This window comes from Callionymus lyra, chromosome 10 (assembly GCF_982586985.1).
Source record: "Callionymus lyra chromosome 10, fCalLyr1.hap1.1, whole genome shotgun sequence".
In the NCBI taxonomy this organism is placed as follows: Eukaryota; Metazoa; Chordata; class Actinopteri; order Syngnathiformes; family Callionymidae; genus Callionymus; species Callionymus lyra.
The window spans coordinates 5123251-5145004 of record NC_141827.1 but is presented as its reverse complement, the minus strand read 5'-3'; the positions used below and the strand labels follow the sequence as shown (position 1 = coordinate 5145004).

The 21754-nt window shown below is 39.1% G+C and overlaps 2 protein-coding genes across 3 annotated transcripts; both read right to left on the bottom strand.

Annotated features, from left to right (window-relative positions):
* Positions 1-461: 461 nt before the first annotated feature.
* Positions 462-21110, bottom strand: cpne1 (copine I). The gene is made up of 16 exons (XM_087801428.1): positions 21018-21110; positions 8021-8149; positions 7769-7948; positions 7497-7571; positions 7344-7415; positions 7177-7260; positions 6905-6994; positions 6721-6807; positions 6571-6657; positions 4720-4779; positions 4506-4639; positions 4378-4432; positions 2241-2295; positions 1994-2127; positions 1698-1934; positions 462-1630 (listed from the first exon to the last, which is right to left on the bottom strand). Exons 2-16 carry the CDS (start codon positions 8147-8149, stop codon positions 1502-1504), a joined length of 1608 nt encoding a protein of 535 aa, XP_087657554.1. The 5' UTR covers positions 21018-21110; the 3' UTR covers positions 462-1501.
* Positions 13860-21111, bottom strand: rbm12 (RNA binding motif protein 12). 2 transcript variants are annotated; one of them, XM_087801426.1, is made up of 3 exons: positions 21018-21111; positions 18163-18231; positions 13860-17474 (listed from the first exon to the last, which is right to left on the bottom strand). In XM_087801426.1, exon 3 carries the CDS (start codon positions 17444-17446, stop codon positions 14774-14776), a length of 2673 nt encoding a protein of 890 aa, XP_087657552.1. In that variant the 5' UTR covers positions 17447-17474; positions 18163-18231; positions 21018-21111; the 3' UTR covers positions 13860-14773. The 2 variants fall into 2 exon arrangements, with proteins under 2 accessions (XP_087657552.1, XP_087657553.1); XM_087801427.1 differs by lacking the exon at positions 18163-18231 and having other exon boundaries at positions 21018-21106.
* Positions 21112-21754: the final 643 nt, after the last annotated feature.

Sequence of the window (21754 nt, the reverse complement as noted above, 5' to 3'; positions counted from 1 at the left end):
AATTTGGTTCCCTTCTGTCGTTTATAATGTAAAATACCTTTTTAGTGAAATATTATATCCCCTTATATAAATATCATTTTATTTTATTGTTTATTATAATATATTTATTATACTATAAATAATAATATATTTATTATGTATTAATCATATCGGTCGAATCTGGGTTTGGCAGGAATTTGGTTCCCTTTTGTCGTTTAAAATGTAAAATACATTTTTAGTAAAATTCTATAACCTGATATATATATATATATATATATATATGTGTATATATATATATATACACATTTTCTTGTACTGCAAAATACAAATTGAATTTTACCAAATTAAAGCAACAAATGATTTGAATCTTCAATTTCTTGGTTCACCAGAATGTTTCTTCTTCGTCATTCTTATATTTATATACAGGAAGCCTTAAATGAAAACGTTCACACAATATCACAGAAACAAATACAAAACAAGGATTCCCAAATATGTTTTATTGAAATAAAAAAACAAACATGTTACTATGGTCGTACACTGTTAATTCAAGCGACCACACATGGAGGCCAATTTAATGCATGTAATAATGTTTATTTTGGTCATGAGGAATACATTTAAAGGAACCTAATATTTGCACTTTTGGCAAAAATGATTGACAAAACTCGAAGAACAAGTATATTTAAGAACTCTCTGTTGTTGTAGCACTTAAACAATCAATTGTTAAATCCAAAGATGCATCTTTACTTTATATAACAGTGATTTGGCAAAACTACACGCACAGATTCTGAGTAGTTCTACAGGAATAATTAACAAAATACATGTCATTTGTGTAAAAAAGAAAAGAAAACAAGGTTACATTTTCTGAATTTAACTCATTTTTCATGAGTTTTATTTATTTACTCTTTTATTCATTAAAGCGTTTGGCATCAGCAGAAGCAGCAGAAGATATTAAGGCATACATCGGTGATTAATATAAAGCTCTGTTAGTGAAGGCAAACGTGTATCAACTATGAATCATTCAATATATAATTCCAGCATTTATAAAAGTGCAAATTAACACCTGATTAATTGATCAAACACACACAAAGCGTTAACAATAAAGAACAAAAGCCTCAAGAAAAATAATTCTAGAACAGCCATATGTTTCTGTGTGTAATAAAATATAATTTGTATATTTAATAATACGCAGCAGAAGCATCTATCTGGAGGCAACAAATGTGATTTTTCTTGGCACGCTGATTGGCTAAGAGCTCATCGTGCTGCACGCTGATTGGCTAAGAGCTCAAAGTGCTGCACGCTGATTGGCTAAGAGCTCAAAGTGCTGCAAGCTGATTGGCTAATAGCTGAAAGTGCTGCAAGCTGATTGGCTAATAGCTCAAAGTGCTGCAAGCTGATTGGCTGAAACCTGGAAGTCACATGCTAATTGGAAGATATTCAGGAAAGAGTGGTTGGTCACGTCTGATAGTGGAATATGATGAAGGGAAGGTTGACAGTGAGAGCGTTGAAGTCCCAATGATGGACACTAGGATTTCGCAGGAGCAGGAGCAGCAGCTTTAGGTTTCTGCGGCTCAAATCCTCTCATCTTGAAGTAGGACACCAGCTGGTTCGGAACCTCCGCCAGGACAGACTTGGCCAGAGCAGCCTGGGGAGCCTGAGGACAGCGAGGGTCTCGGTGACACGAGCGACACGACGCACACATATAACAGACTCAAACTCACGTCTTTGAACTTCCTGAAGGGGACGAACTGCACGATGTCTCGGGCGACGGCCTCGCCCACCGTCGACCTCAGGACCCCGTCGTCGCCGTCCAGGAGCTCCATGGCCTTGAAGTCCGCCGGGCCCACGCCCACGATGATGACGGACAGCGGCAGCCGCGACGCTCTGACGATGGCGTCTCTGGTCTGGTCCAGGTCCGTGATCTCTCCGTCGGTGAGGATGAGGAGGACGAAGTACTGCTGCGAGTGACAAGAGTTACTTCTGGACTGAACATCAAAAGTACTCTTGACGTCCTTACGGAGGCGCTGTTGCTCTGAGCTGCAGCTGCAGCGATGGACGCCACGTGGTTGATGAGCGGAGAGAAGTTTGTTGGACCCGAGAGCCGCAGCTGAGGCATCACCATCCGATACGCCTCGACGATCCCTTGAATACCTACGAGAGGAAGATGAAGTGATGAAGATGCTAGAGTCTAGACGCTTGAATTCTTATCAAACAGAACGATTAAAACACGGATGAATCACGACTGTCGTGGTTGAAGAACCGACCTTGACAATATGGGTTTGAAGGGTTGAAGTTCAGCGCGAACTCATGATTTGCCACCTGAAGGAACAACAACAACAACAACAACTCAGTCGACAGAAAAGTACCAATAAAATGTATAATAATACCGAGTTTACTACACACGTGTGTCGCATACAAGTACATCAGTGGCAACAGAATATTGACTTTAACATTTTAAAACTACAAATAATATAAATACATTTTGTTGTGTTTTTAAATTGAATTCATTTTTTCATTAATTGACTCAATAAATTCTACACGTAACGGTTGAATTTATTTGTATTGAATAATTGAATTTTTCCATTTTTAACATTTTCAAAAATAATGGCATTTTTTAAACAAATTTTTTAATTCTTAGTCTTTTAAATGCAATATAAAAATGCTACAAAAATCTTATAATATAGTATTGTAAACATTTTCAGGTTTCAGGTCAAATTAAAAAATGTAATATACAAATCATTGCGTTAAATTACTATTTGTTTTAAGTAATGCTTACAAAAACAAAGTTTCAATTTAAAAATCAAAAGTGTGCTCCCATAGATTTTTGTTAATTTCGTCAATTCAAAGCCATCGATAAACTTGGTGTCAGTCAAATATTTTACTCCTCGACTCCGACTTTGTTATAGTAACGGTGATGTGTTGATGAAGCTTCATGAAACAGTGTCATTATCTTCAGAGTCCACTAGATGGCAGTGATGTGTTGATGAAGCTTCATGAAACAGTGTCATTATCTTCAGAGTCCACTAGATGGCAGTGATGTGTTGATGAAGCTTCATGAAACAGTGTCATTATCTTCAGAGTCCAATAGATGGTAGTGATGTGTTGGTGAAGCTCATGAAACAGTGTCATTATCTTCAGAGTCCACTAGATGGCAGTGATGTGTTGATGAAGCTTCATGAAACAGTGTCATTATCTTCAGAGTCCACTAGATGGCAGTGATGTGTTGATGAAGCTTCATGAAACAGTGTCATTATCTTCAGAGTCCAACAGATGGTAGTGATGTGTTGGTGAAGCTTCATGAAACAGTGTCATTATCTTCAGAGTCCACTAGATGGCAGTGATGTGTTGATGAAGCTTCAAGAAACAGTGTCATTATCTTCAGAGTCCACTAGATGGTAGTGATGTGTTGATGAAGCTTCATGAAACAGTGTCATTATCTTCAGAGTCCACTAGATGGTAGTGATGTGTTGATGAAGCTTCAAGAAACAGTGTCATTATCTTCAGAGTCCACTAGATGGTAGTGATGTGTTGATGAAGCTTCATGAAACAGTGTCATTATCTTCAGAGTCCACTAGATGGTAGTGATGTGTTGGTGAAGCTCATGAAACAGTGTCATTATCTTCGGAGTCCACTAGATGGTAGTGATGTGCTGATGATGCTTCATGAAACAGTGTAATTATCTTCAGAGTCCACTAGATGGTAGTGATGTGTTGATGAAGCTTCATGAAACAGTGTCATTATCTTCAGAGTCCACTAGATGGCAGTGATGTGTTGATGAAGCTTCATGAAACAGTGTCATTATCTTCAGAGTCCACTAGATGGTAGTGATGTGTTGATGAAGCTCATGAAACAGTGTCATTATCTTCAGAGTCCACTAGATGGCGTCTTTGCACCATTTTTCTTTGTTTTGAAAAACTGTTCTAATGAAAAGTATGTTTTTAAACTGATGGCGCCACCTACTGACCTCTGAACAACATGACACTGTTTCATGAAGCTTCATCAGCACATCAGTTGTAACAGTTGACTCTCAAGAGTTTTTGTCGAGCGATTACACAGCCTGTTTATGGTTTAAGGTACTGGATCTGAACTGGTCCGAACTAGTATCGGTCTGTGGCGCATTCCTTACTGGGCCGCAATATATATTATATATAAAAACACAATATCTCACGTCCGTTTCAGTGATTATTGGCGACTGATATGCGTTTTATTTTGATAGAAATACAGGATTTTTTCTGAAGTAACATTATCTACAATTTTAACTCAACAATACTGACGAAAGATTTGTCGACTACAACGGAAACACATCCAAATAAACGTCAGGATGACGAGTCGATGAAAGATTTAAAAAGATTATTTTAAAGAGTGAATCAAACATCATTTCATCGACGCTACAAAACTAACCTGATAATCCGGCGGCAGTTTTGCCCCGAAGCCGAACGCAGGGAAGAGCTTGTCTCTGGAAATATTAAACATAATCACACTTTGAGAAACTCTCACCACAGCAGGTAACAAACGGCTCAGATACTTACGTGTCGTAGTCCTGGATCACCTGACCCACGGACCAGAGGGCAGACAGATACTGGTTCAGCCCGTCTGGACTCATGAAGTGCAGAGAGTTGGGCGAGCGAGGGTCACCGTTGGAGCCGGTGAAGTCGATTCCAACCTTCAGGGTTGAAGAAACAATTATTAATGGCTCAGGAAACTAGTTCTTTTTATACTTTTGTGTGTGAAACAGTGACTTACTGTGAAGTTGATCTGGCAGCCGCCCATCACGTAGTCCAGGAAGGTGTGCTGGGTTACAAGCTGTGGGCGGCGGAGAGAGAGAGAGAAACAAAGAGAAGCTTCAAAGTTAGAAAAGCAAATGGCACAAGAGCTACAAGTCTTAACGACTAAATGCACATCGATAAAAACATGACTTTCTAAAAAATATTAATCTGAGAAATAGTTAGTGGCAATATCTGGAAGAATATATGTGTAGTATTGTCCAGTACTTGACTCTGGTGTTGTGATAGTGTAGTAACAAGTATATATGTGTAGTATTGTCGAGTACTTGACTCTGGTGTTGTGATACTGTAGTAACAAGTATATATGTGTAGTATTGTCCAGTACTTGACTCTGGTGTTGTGATAGTGTAGTAACAAGTATATATGTGTAGTATTGTCGAGTACTTGACTCTGGTGTTGTGATACTGTAGCAACAAGTATATATGTGTAGTATTGTCCAGTACTTGACTCTGGTGTTGTGATAGTGTAGTAACAAGTATAAATGTGTAGTATTGTCCAGTACTTGACTCTGGTGTTGTGATAGTGTAGTAACAAGTATACATGTGTAGTATTGTCCAGTACTTGACTCTGGTGTTGTGATAGTGTAGTAACAAGTATACATGTGTAGTATTGTCCAGTACTTGACTCTGGTGTTGTGATAGTGTAGTAACAAGTATATATGTGTAGTATTGTCCAGTACTTGACTCTGGTGTTGTGATAGTGTAGTAACAAGTATACATGTGTAGTATTGTCCAGTACTTGACTCTGGTGTTGTGATAGTGTAGTAACAAGTATATATGTGTAGTATTGTCCAGTACTTGACTCTGGTGTTGTGATAGTATAGTAACAAGTATATATGTGTAGTATTGTCCAGTACTTGACTCTGGTGTTGTGATAGTGTAGTAACAAGTATACATGTGTAGTATTGTCCAGTACTTGACTCTGGTGTTGTGATAGTGTAGTAACAAGTATATATGTGTAGTATTGTCCAGTACTTGACTCTGGTGTTGTAGTATTTACAGACCACATGACTCTTGGCGAAGTCGTAACTACTTTAATTTGTTTTCAAACCAAAATAAATGTCTGAGTCGGACTCACTGTATCCTCTCGTCCTCAGCCACCGCCGGGATCTCACAGCATTTCAATGTTCAAAAAATGTTGTATTTACAAAACGGTCAATAAAAGTTTCCGAATCATTTAGCTGCAGAGGACGTAATGACTGCCATCTAGTGGCCGGATGTTTAATTGCAACACAAAAAAGTAAATATTTACATGTTAGTTGTAAATAAAAAAACTTATTTTTATACAGATTATTTTATATTATAAACACTACATTAAAATATAAACCATAAAATAAATATGATATATATATATTATATTTTTCAAAATGAGTATTAATACAAATGATACAGTATTGTTAAACACTGATACAGAAAAAAAATGTATCAAGGTGTATGAATACTTTCTACACCCCTAGTAAAATGCATTCTCTCCGACATATGGTGTCAATGTTGGGATACGATGTGCGTCGATTGGAGTCACAGACGAGGTGTATGAAAATAAATAGTTGAAATCAGCTCCTTGTAAGTGAAGATGGTGATGGTTGATGGTGAGTGATGGAGAAATGTACACGATACTAGAAATACTATCAGTGGTTCTCCACTATAGATGGACAAATATGGTCCTTTTAGCTTCCGGTAGTCAAATCAAAGTATTGAATCAGATAAAAGTTGACAATCTTCTGCTCACACTCGACGTCGTTTGTTAGCTTTGACTGAACGACAAACATGTCGATTCAAGAATCCAGTAGTTGAGATGGAAAAACACTCACCTTGCAGTTCTTCACAATAACAACTCCAGAGTTCTTGTAGCTCTTCTTCTTCTTCTGCTTGTCCGGGTGAACGCACTCAAACTCCGCCTGAGGTCAATAAATAAAAAAAATGATGGACGTGGCCGAGCGCGACTTTTAATGTCGACTCACGTTAGCTTTCTGCAGCTCCGAGACTTTGGTGGTGAAGGAGCCGATCAGGTCGTGAGTCCCGTCGCCGTCGTAGTCCGAACAATCCACCTGCGGCACAGGACACACTTCAGTCCGTGGAGGAGGAGGAGGAGGAAGAGGAGGAGGAGGAGGAGGAGGTCGAGATCGGATGTTGACGGTTGTTCACCTTGAGAGGTCGTTCAAGGTCACTGCTGCAGAAGGTCTGAAGGGGAACAGTGAACTTTTTCCAAGTTGGACTCAGGTTGTTCTTGACCACCTAGAGTGAGCGACAGGACTTGTCTTTGAACCAAATATTAAATTCCAAATGAAGATTCACTTAAAAAACGTAGATTATCAACACGTATGGAGGAGGCTGAGAAATCACGTAATAATGAATATGTAATGTAAATTACAGCCACTAGATGGCAGCAAAAACACAGACGCGACCGTGTCCAGTACCTCAGTTCTGTGCACCAGCAGCCACTTTCCATCATCTGCCTTTTTAAATATCTCCAGGAATGGATCAGACTTTCCAAACGTATCCTAAAAACATGAAAATTAAAGTTTTATCCACATTTGTTCAAGTGAACAACTTGAAATATCAGCTCAAGGATAAAATGACGAACCTTCTTGTCAAGCTTTTTAGCCTCAAACTCTAAGGTGATGGCTCTGTTGTCCTTGATCTCCTCGGCCGTGATCTACACAGATATGTCAGGAGGGTTTTGTTCTTGAAGTCAAACCACGTTTCTATCGTAAAACCATACACACGGTGAACTCACAGTTATGGTTCCTTTTCCGGCTGGTTTGCCTTTCTTCAGCTGCAGAGGTCTCGACAGGGTCTTACTGGAGACAATCTACAACACACAGATCATCAGCCGTCTCCATGACAACCATCGCTAATCCTCCACACCTGGCTTGTAATTTACAGTAACAATCAAATGTTTAAAATTAAATGTAAGTTAAAAAAAAATCCATATTATGCATCACTTTCTTTAGCCGTTGCGTACTTAATTGAACATTTTATTCCATCTGGATTCCTCTTCATTCCCACCTGTCCGAGCGTGACCTCCACGCCACCCAGGAAGTCGTCATCACCCAAGTCCGAGGACTTGTTGTCGATGTCATAAACCCCCAGCTTGAGATCCTGAACCGTCTCGAAGAAATAGTCTATTCTGAGACGCTGGCTGAAGGACGGGTCGGAGTTGTTGTCCAAGCGCTCCGTGCGGCCCAGCTGACGGGAAATGTTTTCATTTTTAATTCATCTCATACGTAAACGAGCACTTAATGTTTTTAGAAGCATCACCTCGGTCCACTTGTCTCCGCTGGACTTCTGCAGCAGAACACACAGAGGGTCGGACTTGGAGCCGACATCCTTGTCCAGCAGGTTGGAGCAGGAGACGGTCAGCTCCACTTTAGAGACGCAGTCCGTCATCTGCAGGTTCAAAAACACGAAAGTAAACAAAAGTACAACATCTGGGGACCGTGGTTGTCAAGTACTGGAACCGCATTTGCTTCGTAACACCCAGAATGTTCAAGAAATGTTCGGTGGTTGAACATTTGACCACAAAAAGCATCGCACAGGAACTGAGTTTTTCACATAAATCATCGTTAAACAAAACTATGAGTCAAGACAAAAGTCAGAAGAGAGCCAGGATATCAGAACCTTTACATGAATCTTTATTCTTATTTCAAGTCTTTCATCACAGAACACTCTACTAAAGACATGTTCAGGCCTGGATTGAAATGTTCATCTTAGTTTCAATAATAACTTGAAGAACACATTGAAGGCTACAGTAGTATTAATATGATAAAGTTCCAGTATAGATCGTTTAGAAAAGTTTCGTTGTTTTTGACAGTACATATGGATACTTTATTATATTTTCATATACATCTGTTCTGGAATTAGGTGGATATTTTCCTAAAAACTAGAATAAAACAGAGCAAAAATAAAGGAATGTATTGCAGTAAGTATTTTTATATTCGTTCCTTGTGTGTTTCTTTTATTATGCGTGTTTTTAAAGATTTTAGTTTTAAAAGTTGTGCTGTGCCACGCCCATCTGACGGTCAACTTTAAACAAACTAATCGAGTTGAAAGTTTTGTTTGAAATTCTATTTGCTTTAATTTAACGACTTTGTAGACTTTTAAAAAGTCGTTATAAAAACTTTAAGACTCAAAACTCAAATGCTTCCTTTGGGATAGAAACACATGGAATCCCGCTCGATGAAGGTGAAACAAACTCTCATAAATACCACATATATAATCCAACACATATTTCAATGTTTACAATGTTTAAAATGTAACATTTAAGGCAGTTTATCGCAGAATCACGAGCAACTGAAGTTAGCTTGAAGTTAGCTGCAGCTAACACCGCAGGAGCACAGGAACAGGAAGCAGACTCAGTACAAACGCGTGAAACCACAACAAAAACAAATCTTACCTCTTGGATTTTCACCAAAGACAAATAAACAACAGAAGTTTTAATTCACAAAATTAACGACAGCCTTGAACCTTTGACGTGGTTGTCCGGCTAATGAGTCAGCAGGGAGTGGCCGATTGCAAAAACCGTGCTGCGATTGGCTCGTCAGCGAAACAAGCGTCCTCATTGGACAGCTCAACTGTCAATCATTGACTCTCCCCTTACAGGCGTTCTCGTCACATTTCAGAGTAAGATTCATATCAAAACTATGAATATATTGGATGTTGAGACAAAATAACCAGATGACAAGAAACAAAGATCAAATACTTATGTACCGTTAGTACCTCAGTGACCAAACAACACTGAGAAGGCTATTATAAACATAGTAAATAAAAGGGGTGTTAGAAAATATATAGATATATTGCAATATTATTTTCAACGACGCTGTACCGATTATTTGAAAAATAATCATATATATAAATATATAATATATAATATATATATATATACGCATATATTTCTGGCTTATTCAAGCCATTTGTTCATTTTTATGTTGCGATTAAACTTCTGGCCACTAGATGTCATTACATCTTTCGCAGCTAAATGAACGGAATTAAAACCCTGCTATGTCGTCTCAGCGATGACTGAGGACGAGAGGATACAGTTGACTCCAGCAAAATGCTTGATACCCAAAAAGTAGTTTATTTGAAGTTCATTTAATCAAGTATACTTGAATATTACTATAGTAAGGTATATGTCCTTTTTTTTAATAAAAGTATACTAATTGGATTCTTATTTGGACCAAATTGGAACATTTGAAGTTTACAGAAGTATACTATCAAGTATATTCATTTTTATAATATCAGTTTACTGATACAGTTTAGTTTACAAACGTATACTCAAACTACACATTCTATAAACTACCAATTTCCTAAATATGTACTTTTAGTACCTATTTTTAAACCATGGTAAATTGCCCTACATTTAGTCAATATGGACACTACTGTATGTCATTCGTATAGAGTTTGGTCGTACGTAATATACTTTTGTATTAATAAAAGAATCAAAGTAAACCGTCTTGCCTTCACCACAATCATACAGTTGCTCAAAGAACAAAGTAGTATACTGTACTTAAGTACATTTATGAAGTATACTTCAATGTGAGTACAAGTATACATCAGTGTACCATTTCTCTGTGAGACGTGAATTTCTCTGTGAGATGAATAAAGTATCCATCTATCTATCTATAAAGTATAGTATGTCAAAAGTAAACTTCAAGTATAATACCCCAATTTCAGTATAAAAAAGTATACTGATAGTACACTTGAATATACTTTTATCTAAGTAGAGGCAAGAGTTTCACTCGCCAACTCACACAACCCTCAAGTCAATCCACAAAAACTATTTGATATTTATATCAGACTTTGACGTCACTTAATACAAGCGTCAGTCGCACTTTGAACGCTTACGTCAAAGTTCCGTGACATCGACAGCAACTATAAATATATTAACTCAGTCTGTATCGTTCAGATTCCTTCAGCCTTATCCCTGAAACGTCAGTTCGGTTCACATCAAGCGCCTCAAACAGCTCCAGGAGAATCTGTTGGAACGCTATGAAAAAAACCTCTAGAAAATCCAGCTGGTCATGTAAGGGACAGTTTGACTCATTGCTTTATACTTTATCATCCCTTTGTCGCCGAACCAAAGCTGAGAATTCAGCTGCACATCAAATCCAAAGCAGCAAAATACAAATAAAAATCATCCTCCCACACACTCAGTGCTTTAAATCCATCTAAACCCTCCATTGTCAACTTTATTCTACTGTTCGATTGTTCCAAAAATCCACCATTTCCATGAGTGTGAGGAACAAAAACTCATCCATCTTGCATTTCAAGACCTCGTGAAAAAGTTCACACTGCATACGAGTCTTGCACCTTTACATCGGGACGCCATTCAGTTATTGAAACTTTACAAATTAATGATTTACCTAAAGTGGGATCTATCCCTCATTAGTGCCATCTTAGAGTATTTCATTGTCGGGTCTGGTTGCACCTGGAAAATTATTATAAACACAAGAAGGATGGCTACTTAAATAATGTACCTTTATTCAACTTTCATGCTGAAACAAAAAGTCAACATTTGTCTTTTCTTAAGGAAATTATTTTTAAAAAGAATTAAGATCTAGAACGGTTTATTAGCAAACATAAAGAATTTTTTCCATGATACTGTATCGATATTCTATTTTTACCATAGTTCTTTTTTTTTAACATTTATACTTTATTAAAGTGTGTATAAAATAAATAAATTAGATTTTTTCTTTACATCCTCCGCAGCCAAAACAACAATGAAACCCACAAGATCCCGGCGATGACTGGGGACGAGAGGATACAGTGAGTCCAGCAGCTTTTAAAGCTGATGTTTGGACATATTTTGGTTTGAAAACAAATGAAAGCAGTTACGACTTCGTCAAGAGTCATGTGGTCTGTAAATACTACAACACCAGAGTCAAGTACTGGACAATACTACACATATATACTTGTTACTACACTATCACAACACCAGAGTCAAGTACTGGACAATACTACACATGTATACTTGTTACTACACTATCACAACACCAGAGTCAAGTACTGGACAATACTACACATGTATACTTGTTACTACACTATCACAACACCAGAGTCAAGTACTGGACAATACTACACATATATCCTTGTTACTACAGTATAGGAATTAGGGCTGTTTTATTTCATTTATTAAAGTATATATTTTATTGTGTATTGTTTTGATTGTTTAAGCGCTTTGTGACCCTGGTCTGGAAAAGCGCTATATAAATACAAATGAATTACTTACTTACTAATGCGATGATTTAAAAACGTTCTTAACTAAAGCATGGGTTTGCTTTAATTATGTGGCAAATGATAATAAACACAAGAAAGATGTTTTTTTAAATGAAAAATGCCCCTTTACTCAACTTGCCGATTACAAAAATTAATTATATCATTTTTTTAAAGGACATTTGTTGTATAAAAAATAAATGATTTATGAAATAAAATAAACTCCATGTTCTCTTAAAAAGACAAAATTATCTAAGCCATCCATAGCAATACGGCTTGTGACGTCTGCTCGTCTCTTACTCAGACTTTGATTCGCTCAGCAACACGTTTTCTCTTGAATGTTAATATCACAGACTTGCTGCCATGATAGGCCAGTAATGCTTTCATTCCACACGTTCAAGGGGAAATGCTCTCAAACCTCTATTTTAGCCTCACTTTTGTTTCCTCTAGAGGTAGAAAACCGTCTTTACAGCGTCATCCAAGCCTGAATATGCCACAATTATCAGATTAGCAGGTGTTTGATTATTGTTTTCATACTTGATCCCTTTTTAAGGTGCAATGGTGAAACCTGAACCAAAGTGAGACGTCCCTAAATCAATCCTACAAACACAACGAGAACACAATGGACCCGATTTTAAGCAAAACATTATCTTACATGTTCTGTTTCTTTCCCTCAGCGCATCACACATTTGTAGAGACACGTGTGACATCACTGACTGCAGCCGCCCTACAGGCCTCACTCACTGTGAGGGACTTTAATCCTCCAGCTCTGAATGCATCTCATGTAGAGCTGATTGTGTTAGAAGTGCCTCAGTCATCTCCCACCATCGGTCTACAAGAAAAATGACGATCATTTCTACTCAATAAAAAAAAAAGTTGATTTCCTGTTCTGACGTTGATCGAAATGCATGTTCAACATTTTTTCTGTCTGATAAGTGAACTTCCTGATAGCGGCGTGAAAAAAAATATAGAGTCGCTTATACATATGCAGTGGCCACAACATAAGGGATACCTAAAAGACATTTGTTTATGGCCAACGTTTACTGCCAGGCTCAAAGTTTGGCTTTGTCTCAGAAACTTATTTCACCATCTGAACACTGTACAATGATGGCTTTTTTTTTTTTTTTTAAATAACATTTACCTTTTGATTATATTCCTTAATTTCCATAATAATGGGTAACTTGACCGGTGTTTTTTCATTGCCTAGTTATAATTCCACCTCTTGATCCAAGTTTAACTGAACCAGAAAACACTTCTAAGACACCTGCAACCAATAGTTCACCTGGAAACCACAGTTCTGTGACACATGGGTGACGTTATACTGCGTCTATATTACATGTAGTTTAATATAGTAAGTAAACTTGCCAATTTTGTGTCGTCATTCCTTACACCAAGACACTCCACATTCAAATCCCTAGTAAGTTGGATGGCATTGGTTACATGTTTAATATCTACTGATGGTTAAGGTTGTCCTTAGCAGAACCAAGGAGCCATGACAACAAGATCCATCCAATAATCATCCAGAAACAAAGTAAAGCAGGTCCTTTCATTCTGGGAACCAAACATGTCTCTAAATCTTCATCCTTGAGAAAGATAAACCCACCTTTTATAACTCTACGTCCACAGCTCGCAGCATTCATGTCGATTCTCCTACGATTCTTTTATGTGGTTTATGTGGTCATTTGTAAAAAGAAAATTAAACCATGCAGTTCATTAAAAAAAGAGACGATTATATGCAAAAGGTAGTTCAGATGCTTCGCTTTTAAGACACAAATAAAGGGCAAGAATGACAGAAACAACAACATTGGCCCATCAAAACGAAGTTATTCAACATCACACTGAACATGAGTCAGCGTTCATCGTCACCTATTGAGAGACAGAAGACTGATGGCAGGTGAGCAGATGTGCAGCATGAACATCTGTTTATTAGCAAACGCTAGAGAGACGCCACATCGTTACAGTCCACGGTTCGTTTGAACCAACATTTGTAGAAGAACAAAAGTTTTAAAGAAGCAACTGAGCTCGAAACAAACGTGTAAACGAAGCCAACAGTATTACGGCTACCAAATAATACAGGAATCTACAATTGGTCGGCTGTACAGTCCAGGGAGGATTGGAGGAAAGAGAGGGAGAAAGAAAGAGAGAGAGAGAGGGAGAGAGAAAAAAAGGCTTCCTTCAAAATGTTTTACAAGAAACAAATGTCAATGGCTTTGCGAAACAAAACTTCATGACATGAATAGAAAGATTCAACGACAGGAACTCTTGACATTAGTAACAAAGCCAGTATTTCACAGCAAGAGCGATTTATGACGACACAGCATCTTTAATAACAGGAAAGCGAGTGAGAACAAAAAAAAAGAAAATAGGAAAGCTCTCTCATTTCAAACATAGCAGGAAAGTTATTATTTTCATCTTTGTTAAAGAACACAATGACCATTATCAACAAAGCATGGTTACAACACAGCATGTAAATATGAGACCCCAGCAGCATCGCATACATAGTCGAGCGCACAACAGTGCACGGTTTTCAGGACCACTGCATGAAAATGGGCGTACAGACCAACAAGGAGCGTCAGCACATACACCAACAACAGTACTTTGAATGGTCAGCATTTAAAGAAGGAAAGACGACAGCAGGTATATTTCACCGTCACGGAGCGTGGGCCGGGTAAAGGCTTACCCTCTCAAAAGTCATATGACATTTCATTTTGATCGTTGATCAGAAAAGCAATTGCATTAAAGTTGAAAAATAAAAGTGACCCAAGTAGCTTTATGTAGTCAGAATGTCTTTCAACCTAGGAGTCAACCGAGGCTAATCTTCACTTTACGTGATCCAATTGGTCGGTCGTTTAGGTCCATGACGGCGGCCGACGCTTCCTCGTGATTCTGAAAAGCCACCATGGCTTCACCGGTGGGCAGACCAGAGTCATTGAACTGGAGACAAACCGAGCCAGGTAGCACTTGATAGCCGTAGAAAAAGTCCATGATCTCGTCTACGGTCACAGTGAAAGGCATGTTTTGAAGTTTTACGATTGTGGGGCCGGCAGTGTCCCGTTGACCGTTGTTGGATCCTCCCGGGGCTGGTGGGTTATGTTCCTCAGCTCCCGAAGTGAATGCCTGGTGTCCTCCAGAGGGTCCACCTAAACGTCCATGATTATTGTTCTCCCCTAGCCCTCTGCTGGTTCCACTTCCTTTCCTGTTGGAATTGTCGAAGTTGACCAAACCTCTTAGTCCATCAGGGCTAAATGGACTCGCCCCAGGACCTCCGGGTCTGAAACTTGGTGGTTCCATGATTGGGGCACCAGGCATACCTGCAACAAGTGGAGGAGGAGCACCTATATTTATGTCACCAAGTCCAGGACCCATGGTCGGCAGAGGTGGTGGTCCCGTCAGACCATTCCCAGGGGCAGTGAACGGGGTGACAAAGGGAGTGTTGTTAATAGTGCCCATGGGGTTTCTGAGATAGTTGAAATCTTCAATCCCAGCAAATGGGTTAATCTGGGGTGGTTGAGAAGTGGGTTGAGGCTGTTGATGCTGGTTGGGATGTTGGCTTTGATTAGGCTGGTTCGGTGTGCCTTGACTTCTTTGACCCCGTTTGTTCTGAGGTGGAGGATTACGCTCGATTTCCTTCATCTGATCAAATGTGATCAAGTGAATAAAAGCATCTCTGCCGTTGAGCTTTTGCCGATGTAGTCGTTCAGCTCTGCGACCGTCTTCGTCGGTCTGCAGCTGGAGGACGGCTTGGCCTAAACCGTTTCCCTGGCCGTCGGTCAACACCTTCAAGGAGTCCTCGTACACCTCAACACCTTCCAGGAAGGCACGGACATCCTTTTTGGAGACGTTGTAAGGTATGTTGGTGATATGGGCGCAGTTCCGAGGGGTTTTGGGGTTATCCTGGCTCTTGGCGTCGCTGATTGATTGACGCCTGCGAATAGCTGAGATTTTTTCAAGCATTCCTTTGTGACTGATGGGATGTACCTGGATAAATCTGCTGCCCATGTATTGCATGTGAGCGCCTAATGCAGTATTGAAGTCCTGTTCCAATTTAAACTCGAGAAATCCTTCTCCTGTCGCTCTGCCATTAGGAGCATAAGCAATATAGATGCTATCCTCAACTATAGTTAGGTTTTTGAAAAAATCCTTTATCTGTTTTTTGTTCACTTCATATGGAAGACCCTTAAGGTAGACGCAAAACTCTTGTCTCTGTGGTGATCGTGACCTTCCTCGGTGATCCCTGCCTCCTGCAGACCCACTACGGTGGTGCATATCATGCGATTCCATATTTTGGGGTTTGCAAACATCATATTGAACTTGGCCGGTTACGCTGTTACTGATGGTGGCCCACTGCCGCTCAGACCCGGGGCTTATCTCCATAAACCTTTGACCCAACATACCACCTCCCCGTTTTACAGCTTCAAAACCCTCGTGGGGAGTAAAAAACTTAACCATAGCTCTACCGTTTAGTCTACCTTGTACGTCTCTTATAAAGCGAATGCTTTCTACCCCTAGACCTTGAAAAAAGTCCCTAACCTCCATTTCTGAACAGGAAAATGGGAGATTCTGTAAATGGACATACTGGTCATCTTGGCTCTGCATATTGGCTACAGCGCCAACCTTCATTTGAGCATGTAGGCCAAGAGATGCCAGGGGGGAGAGGGGGTTGAACATCATTGGGTTGGGATTTCCCATATAGTGGCCTGGCGCTAAACCTGTTGGAGGGGGCATGGAAGGGTTGAATGGGGGTAAAGAAGACATATGGGCTAGGTGGGACATGGGAGGGATTTGAGGACCCTGTTGCAAGGTGTTAACTGATGGGATGGAGGGAAGGGAAGAAACAGGAGCCTGTATAGGAATGGTGGGCAGTGTGGGCATGGATGGCATTGATGGCATGCTGGGAAGACTAGGTATAGGTGGTGGGCCTGCATTAAGTGACGCCAGGGCTGTGCTTATAGAGGGGGTTGAACTATAGCTGTTGGGAAAACTCGGTATAACGTTTCCATGACTGGCCACTGCCTTGTTGCTTGATGCTTCTTGAGAGGAGCTCGCTGTAGTCACTGAAGCAGAGGTGTTTGCAAAACCCTGGTTTCCATGGCCACTCCGACCACCCGAACCAGGCTGCACAGTTGGGATGGAAGTGGAAGACGATTGACGAGAAACATTTCCTGGTGCGGGGGCAACGGCTTCAGCAGCTCCTGCCCCGGCTTCAAACCTGCGCCGACTCAACTCAATCATATTCTGCATTTCCGTCTTGCTGCTCAGCAACAGAGAAACTTTGGATCCTTTAATGGATCCGCCCGTGCGCATCATTCCTAGCCGAGCATCCTCATCGGTGGCAAAAACAATAAAGGCCTCGCCATGATCCCCCCCAACGATGTGCACACCCCCATCGGGAATTGTAAGGCCAGAGAAGAAGTGCCTGATGTCCATGGTCCCAGCCACAATGGGCAGACCTTGCAGTCGGATGACAACAGCCATACTGACTGCTAAACAACAGGCCTACCACCTGGGGAGAGAGCAACACCATTGTCAGAAAACGAGTAGAGCGGAGAAGGCCACACTGGTTTCCAAGCGATTCAAGTAAATCAAGAGCGAACTGTCGAATATAACAAAATGCATTATAATGTGTGATAAAACATTTGGTGTAAAAGTTTTGCTTTGCGGCTTTCTTAACATTTGGAAACCAGTGGTACATTTTCAAGATTAATGTGTGAAAAAGAATAATAATTGTTAAGTATTTTATCATCAAATCATATGCTACAGCTTGAACACAGAGTTATACGTCACCACAATTGAATATTATACGCTAAAAATGAGCCCAAAGAAAGGCATCAATAACCAAGTATAAACATGAAAGTCCAAATCATATCAACAGGACATAGTTGAAGAACAATTGATATAAAAAAAGGAAAACAAAACATACAATGTCTTTCCTAAGTTAGCCAGATTTTTTTAAGTGTAACATTAAATTAGCTCAAATACAATTTTTCTTTTTCCAAATCCGCCAACAAAAAAGACAAGCCAAATAATTTTGAATTGACAAAACAAGTTCTTGGATTTTTCAAGCTACATAATGCCAATAGTTACACCAGTTTGCATCAGGAACGTTTTTGTCGTCTAAATATCTTTGTGCAACTAACCAAGACTAGAACTCTGTGCAACATCAAGTCATGATCATGCATCTTGGAACTCACCAATGCTACAAAGCTGCCTGTATTGAGCCAATGTTTAACTGACAGGCGTGTTCTGCTGGAAACCAAAACCTGGTGAAAAGGTCAGAAGACATTCCGGTTTCAAAACATCATGGAAGAAAGATTTTCAAAGGATCATAGTTTGTGGATGTCATGTCAATAATGGGGGTTTTTACGGATGGAAAAGTTCAACGATAAAATAAACAGACGATGAGCTTATGACAACACAAAACATGATAGGAAACCACAAAAACTTAAACTAAAATAAACATAAATGTTTAATAGAGAAACACGTTTAACAATCATTTCACTGAAACTTGAGTTGCTGGGCCGGAATTTTCAGTTTACTTAAATGGAAACAATATTACAAAAATTCAAAGAGTAAGCAGTGCAGATATATATAAAGCATGAAGATTGTTGTTGGAATTAATGACAAATCTTCTACATCTTACTCTTTACAGCTCATTTATTATACAAATGATCATGTAGAGGAAAACCTCACACAATTCTAAGCTCTGAATCATTTCGCTTATTATTTGAAAAGGTATAAAGGCACCATCAGAAAAATCCACCAAAACATGCATAGAAAATTATCGAGTCGCAGAAAGAACAATCTTTCATTGTAAACAATTCCTGTCCCTCAAGATCAGCTCCTGAAGCAAACTTTTAAACACAATCCCAACACCAAAAAACATTTCAAATCATTTCTAGGGTCGTTTCCAGAACAGTAGACTTGCCACTTCAAACCACATTTCGCGATAACTCGTGTCCACCTAAGGTTTGAACCACATTGCCGTCCCGATGAAACATCAGCCTTTCTTTGTTTTAGAGAACCAGCAAGCAAAGTATCAAAGACTCTGCAAAATTCTGCAACCATGTGTTTGAAAACACCAGCAACCACTTGCTTGATCAACTTTCAATGAACCAGAAGAAAAGCCGTGTCAGGAGAAAGACAAAAACCAGCACCATGAGGACACATCACAGCAATAGACTTCAGATGAAAAAGCACACATTGCTCAAACATTGGCGGCGACAGCATCAAAAAAGATCATCAGAAAGCAGGTCAAGAACCACGTTTACCAGCATTACATTGTCATGGCATCCCTTAGAGCAAATTTAGCATCACACAGCAAAACAGCATCACAAAATGCCAAGATTTGAAGCAAAAACATGTAGTTCATACTCCCGCCATTCAATGTATCAGTATTGTCAGCTTTAGCAGAGGAAACCTGTCAAAATACCACAAGAGTGCAGATCGTTGAGGAGTCAAATGCCTCAACATTTCAAAGATGCAATAACCTGAAAAACATGTTGAGATTCCACAATTTTTGACTTTGTTTGTCAAAAACTACCTTATCTGAAGAATGTCAGCCACAACAGGATAGTAACGCTTCCCATCAGATCCACCTCCACAATGCTATCCACCACTATCACCGATTCAGTTGTCACCTGCAACACTGAATCAATGTAAAACACTGACTCATCTGGGATCAAAATCAAAACGACAAGAAAGTCACAATCACATAAGATTCTGAATTGTATTCAAACGATTCAACTTGACATCATTGGAACAATTATCCAGATTCACTACATTAGGCATCATTACGACACTAAATATTTATTAACTGCCTTAACACAAGTCCACCTTTGAAGAGTCTGACACGCAACTACTGTGTTCATCTCCAAGAATTACTTTACACAAGTACAAGAGCGAAAGGAAAATTATATTTCCAACAAGTCAAGTTAAACCCCATTTATTAATTGCAAGAATAACAAACCAATAAAATTAAATGCAAGATATATCAACTCTTCTTCCTGTATTTCCCACCAGAAGTTGCAACAAATAGTAAGCTTGATCCACCTGAAACCATCTTAAAGATTAAAATTATAGTTCACTTAAAAACTCACTTATTTTTCTGCTCAACATCATGTCGACTCAGGGTTGGGAGAATTTTCAGATTAATCTGTGTATGTTTGAAGTTACAGACCTAAATATATGTTCATATGAGGGTTGGGACCAGGGCTCACTCTTCTTGTCCTTAAAGACACTTAAAAACATCCAAATGCCTCCATACTGGTCGTCCGAACGCCACTCTCGTATTGAAGCCTCGCATTTTTTCGGAAGATGATTGAAAAGGTTCATATTTTAAGATTGTTTGTAGCAGAATCTTGCAGTTTTCGAAGGTAAATCTCAAGTGTGTGCAATGTGTGTCAGTGCAGAAACATTGTTTAATTATTTCTGATCCGTTAAAAGGACATGTGAGCAGGATTTGTGTATTTGGATTTTTTTAGTGTATTTTCGAATGAACATAACATCAACAACATTTGTTCCTGCAACTCCAAAAAGAACAGATTACTATTAAAATTCTCCCAACTCTTAGACATGAGGGTGGGCAGAAATAAAATGTGAATTTGGGTGAACTATCCCTTTAAAAACGTCACGTGTCCTGCTCAGATTAATCTCCAAAAGTTCCAACTTTGCTTTGAAGACATTCATTCTAACCTGTTCACCAACACATCAGGCAGAGAAAACTCAGGAATCGTGCAGCTTGAAAAAACACGCTTCATCTCGTTATTATGTCGAAAATGACACGTAGGTTGAAAACATTAGTGAGTAACTATACTATTGGTTTCACACAGATATTTATCTAAATAGACGCACGAATCCCTATCAGAATCAATAACACTATTGATGTAGCTTAGCTAGCAACGAAGCTAACTTAGCATCGCTAGCTTGCTCGCTTTGTGTGGAGCGTCGCTTCGGCCACAAATGCATCGTCCTTCTAGCGCCTGGTGCCTCCTTATCTCGGCCTCATTCTGAGCTCAGCACTTGCGGGCTTTAGCCGTTAAAGTCTTACCGATGAATCTTTCAATAAACACACTGAGGTTTATTTATGCACGGAGCCTCCTCTTGTCGCCGCAGAGCCGCTGCACAGCAGCACGAAATGTCGGCGCACGTCTCGCGTCAACACGCCTGATCTCGCGAGAGTTGACCGGTGACTTGTCTCCGCAGAGAGCGGCAGGTTCTGGAATTAAATATTTATTCACCGAACAATTGTTCATTTGTCAAAGCTAACACTTTTAAAAATGCTCTGATTTCATAAGCATTAACGTGATCACCCTTCTGTCTGGTAAACATCCTTCCTTTTTTTATCTTGCAATTGATATATTTGTTTTGTGTTTATTTCGATAAAAATGTGTATTATCTACTTATAATGGTGCATTTTACATAATTGTTTTATTTAATAGGTTACATATCTTTGAAGTGAGATGTAATTTTTAATAAATTGATAGTTTCAGCCACCTAACTTTGATGCATTATAAAATGTATTTTCCTTATACATAGATCTATGGCTGTAAACTCTTATCCCACAAGACTCAACATTTAAATTGCAATTAAATTAATTCATCATTTAATCACATTTTATCTAATGTAATCATTGTCAAAAGAATGACATGTTTTAGAAAATCAGAATCATATTTATCAGATGCTATACTTGGCAATGGAGGTGAAATATATCAGTGTTTTAAATCACCTAAATCAACAATAATAACATTAACAAACCACATCATTTAAAACTCGCTCCTGTTATCT

Coding starts and splice junctions, on each gene's coding strand:
- cpne1 (XM_087801428.1), bottom strand. CDS start 8,149: ATGACGGACTGCGTCTCTAAAGTGGAGCTGACCGTCTCCTGCTCCAAC. Junction 6,808..6,904: donor ACCTTGAACGACCTCTCAAG/GTGAACAACCGT, acceptor CCTGTGCCGCAG/GTGGATTGTTCGGACTACGA. Junction 4,640..4,719: donor GCTGCCAGATCAACTTCACA/GTAAGTCACTGT, acceptor TCAACCCTGAAG/GTTGGAATCGACTTCACCGG.
- rbm12 (XM_087801426.1), bottom strand. CDS start 17,446: ATGGCTGTTGTCATCCGACTGCAAGGTCTGCCCATTGTGGCTGGGACC.